Source organism: Arachis stenosperma, chromosome 8 (genome assembly GCF_014773155.1).
Source record: "Arachis stenosperma cultivar V10309 chromosome 8, arast.V10309.gnm1.PFL2, whole genome shotgun sequence".
Lineage (NCBI taxonomy): Eukaryota > Viridiplantae > Streptophyta > Magnoliopsida > Fabales > Fabaceae > Arachis > Arachis stenosperma.
Genome location: NC_080384.1, coordinates 18,302,139 through 18,306,546, shown reverse-complemented (window position 1 = coordinate 18,306,546; position 4,408 = coordinate 18,302,139). Strand labels below are relative to the sequence as shown.

Genomic DNA, 4,408 nt, shown 5'->3' with positions numbered 1-4,408 from the left:
CTTTTGTTCATCATCAGACAAAAAAGTTACTACGTCATTTGGAGGAGTATCCCAAAAGTGAACCCAATATCTAATTCTAAATTTTTATGCGCCATTTATTGCTTTCTCTGTAAATATTTACAAAAAGAATGTTCCATTTCCTGTTCTTCTAATTGTAAATGTTTCTGATCAACATATTTAAGTGATTTTTTCTATTTGTGGGATTGTTGATACACTCTATGACAGCCTTTAAATCACACTCCATTCTTACTTTTTTCAATTACATAATCCAAATCAATTTGAGACCCTGATTTATTTCCCACAACTCTGTTTTAAAGGCAGTGCAGCTACCTATGTTGAACAAAAATCCCCTATCTATTTTTAACAAAAATGTTAATGTTTTTTCTGTATAAAAAAAATTAGCCTCCTTTTGCCATTAAAAAAAATAACCCTCCCTCGTACCAAACCCACTCTAAACAGCCATGTTTTCTTTTTTGGTGGCTATGCAAGCCAATTAATTATTTCTGTTAAATATATTGGGCCTAGCCCAAGAATGATCGAAGCCCAAGGCCCAATAACACTAAGAAACGGTGGGGTTGCTGGCTCCGTCGACTTAATGGCGCGTGGGGTACACCGTAGCTACCTTCTTCAATCGGTCAATATAGTTGTTATTCCGAAAAAGTACCTCAGAAACAGAGTTGTTCAGCGAAGCGAACCAAATCTTTCTCCAAACTCAGTTTCTCCCTTTTCCATTTCTCACCCAAATTCAACAATTTCCCCAAATACCTAATCTTCTTAATTCCTCGGTATTCCAAATCCCAATCCACACTTCCTTTAAAGTTTCTCTCTTCGATTTTCAACTTATTATTATTTTTATAACGTTTCATTCTTTAATTATTAGCAATCATGTATCTGTTCTCTCTCTCTGATTTGCAATTTTTCACTTCTAACAGAAGATTTACTGTTTCGACAGTTTTGATTCCGCGCCATGGCAGCTGAAACCGATCAAGGCACAACGCTGTGCTCTCACTGGTAAACACTTCACTCGTTCGAAGAAATGGTCTTATATTTAATTATTGATATTCGTGAAATTTGTGAGCTAGGTCTTGTACGTTAACGATTTTACTTATCTATGAGCAAAAGCCTCTGAGCTGAAAAAAAAATTGTGGCTAATTGGGGTTGTTTATTCTTTCTTTAATTGGAGTCAATCGAATATGTTTCTGAATTATTGGGTGGGTTTGTTTAGCTAACGTTACTGGGGATTATGTTTTACTTGTTCGATCACTTTTGAGGGTGATGGAAAACTTTTGTAATTTAATTTCTTTCTCCAATATCTGTAAGATTCTTGATTGGTACTCCATCTACTTGCTTTTATCTGTCACTATGAAAATTTGGCACAAGTGTACGTTGATCCAGTGATGTATTTGTTATTCGGTGGGTGGTGGTGTCCTTGCCCATATTGAAGGGGGTTGATTTCATGTATGTTTTGTCGTTGTGCTTTTTTACTCAAGAAACTTGATGTTCGTTTGTCTTTTTATGTTTTCCTTTATGGTTTTCCTTCTAGCGATCGGGCTATCCCTGCCGCAAATATTGATTTGCATTATGCTCATTGCTCCCGGAATCTTGAAAAATGCAAAATTTGTGGTGACATGATTCCCAAACTACATGCTGAGGATCACTATTTAAGCACCCATGCACCGGTATGTGAAGTTTGCTTATTACTATTTAATAACATTTAGTTTTGAAGAATTTGGTTATAAATATCTGAACTTGAGAAATTATGCAGATACTATTCTAGGTCTAAAACTGATGTCCTAGACACTATAAGTTGCCATTTGGCACTCATTTGAAACCAAATGAGTAAAATGGGTTGGATAGCTTTAATTAGTGGTGTAAAATGATGCAAAATCTTCCAACCATTCAAACTGTTCTTATTAATTGAAGTCAAGCCCACCAAGTATGTGTATAAGTTTAACAGGTTGGAATTGTTGGATCTTACTATTTTTTGCTGGCAGTTAATGGACTACCTGGATAATAATCAGATCTTATCATATTTAGTTCTACATGAACTGTCGATCTATTTTCTATTGATATGCCACTTCATGTGGCACTTAATGCTGCTTACTGTCCCAGCAGCATTGATCATACTGGCGTAGATATAATGCAATAGCTAGACCTACTGGCCCCATCTCTAATATTTGAAGTGCAAATAGCAGTGTTACCCGGGTCTATCCTCCCTGCAAATGTCAACTGTCACAGGCCTACCATAAACAACAAAATTAGGCTAGTAGAGAGCTAGGCATGTGACTTCCTCTCCTGGCACTCCTCCTCCTCCTCCTCCCTCCCCTCCCCCCCCCCCCCCCCCCCCCCCCCCCCCAAAAAAAAAGTCCTGCTTAGAATGCTAGAAGAATCATGAATTCAGAATCAAAATGCAAGATTCAGATATACATTAGATTTTCAAGAGAAAGTGTGAATTTCTGCAGGTTGCTTGTTCAATGTGCAGTGAGACAATGGATCGTGATGTTTTAGATATCCACAGAGGTGAAAATTGTCCACAAAGGATTGTCACATGTGACTTCTGTGAGTTCCCATTGCCAGCAATTGATTTGGCTGAGCATCAGGTCTTGATTATACACTACTTTTGAATTGGGAAGGTTGTATTGATCTATGGATGTTGGCACTAATTACAGATTGATCTTGATAATTTTTAGGAAGTATGTGGGAATCGAACAGAACTTTGTCACCTTTGTAACAAATATGTCAGATTACGGGAAAGGTACAATCATGACAGCAGTTGCAATAGAATCCAAGACAGTGCTGCAGGGTCTTCAAGGTAGAAACTTTTTATTCATTTTTCATTTTTGTTTCTGTTTCATTTTGCTTGTAGCTAAGTGTTGTTTGACCAAATCCTGAAAATTTTCATATTGATGAGCTTCCTTATTGCAAATTAGCACAGTAATCCTGCATTCTGTGTCTAGCTTGTGGATACAGTAAGATAGTGTCAAAAAAATCCACAATAATGAGAAATATCCCAAATCAGTCATTAAGAAATTTAGTCCGACACTTTACTCTCTTTGTTCCCTTTTTTCTATAACGAGCTTGTGAACAATGCACTAGCTTCTGTATTATACTCTCTAAGTGTGTTTGTTTCTCGTGCCCTTTTTATTGAACAATTTCACTTGCAATTTGTGTGAAGGGCTACAAGGCCAGCTGAAAGAGATGAGGGTGCTCATAGAAGGGCACGACCACCACCGCCGCAGAATGAACTCTCTACAAAACGTCTTCTTTTCACAATAGCAATCACTGGAATTGCAGTCATACTCGGATCCATGTTTTTCCAGAGGAAAACAGAGCCCAGTGATGTGCATTAATTAACTGGAGAGAGAGAGAGGGAGAAGAGGGAGCCGGGGGGGGGGGGGGGGGGGGGAGATAGCTTAATAATATTAGGGGCCGTGTAAATGTTGCTGTTGCTGTGTAATTCATTCATCCTGCAACAGAAGTCATGAGAGTACAATTTCTACTAGTGTAACATATCGGCATTGTCATTTCTCAGTGTAGTGGTATATGTATACTTTTTTTTAAGTTATTATTCTAGCTCTGGATTCTGATGGAAAATAACTACTAAGAGATGCCTCATTGATATGCATTGCTGTTCGGAGCCTTTATCATATATACATTTGAGCCTTTATTTTCCCCAAAAATATTCTTTAGGAGGAATCTCCCCCTTCCCCCCTTTTCAAAATTCAATTACATATATATAGGATTTTCTGATGAATATTTGAAGGCCACTCTTTATGAATACTTTTGATCTGAAGTGAAAAGTTTTCTAGTTTCTTTTCATTCTAAGTCCTTGAATTAGTAGTTCTATAAATTTATGAATTGAGTTTAATTGTTAGCGGTTGGTTCAAAATAATATAAGGATAAGTTTGTTATATATATATATAATAAACTAAATCTCTAATAAATTGTTTAGCACATTTAACACAAGGAATTATTAATCTATAATTCTTCTCTAATATTTATTTTTAACATGATTAATATAAACTTTTTTCATATATTCTACAAACAATTATTCAATTATTTATTTTTTTTTCAATTCAATGGTAAAGTCTATTTATTACAGTATTAATGATTTTAAATATTATCCAAACTAAAATAGATGCTAGAGATAAGATTATTTAAACGTTAAAATATAGAAATAATACATAATTTTAAAATAAATAATATTAATAGCTAGATGAAATATTTTATTATTTGAATAAATTTTCTCCTTAAGAAAATCACTCATTTATATTTAGGAAACTAAACTTAAAATTTGATAAAATTACTCATTTTTTCGTCCTTAAGATTTAAAACCAAAATCAAAATCATCCTTGACCTTTTTTGTTATTAAAATCATCTTCAACGTTACAAAACGTTATAAAATCGT

The 4,408-nt window shown here is 35.0% G+C and overlaps 1 protein-coding gene across 2 annotated transcripts; it reads left to right on the top strand.

Annotated features, from left to right (window-relative positions):
* The first annotated feature begins 633 nt into the window (after positions 1-633).
* Positions 634-3,651, top strand: LOC130943667 (uncharacterized). Of its 2 annotated transcripts, none has more exons than XM_057871648.1 (6): positions 634-785; positions 953-1,011; positions 1,544-1,679; positions 2,463-2,600; positions 2,691-2,812; positions 3,176-3,651. In XM_057871648.1, the coding sequence occupies exons 2-6, from the start codon at positions 968-970 to the stop codon at positions 3,348-3,350; spliced, it is 615 nt and encodes a 204-aa protein (XP_057727631.1). In that variant the 5' UTR covers positions 634-785; positions 953-967; the 3' UTR covers positions 3,351-3,651. The 2 variants fall into 2 exon arrangements, with proteins under 2 accessions (XP_057727631.1, XP_057727632.1); XM_057871649.1 differs by having other exon boundaries at positions 655-785; positions 933-1,011.
* Positions 3,652-4,408: the final 757 nt, after the last annotated feature.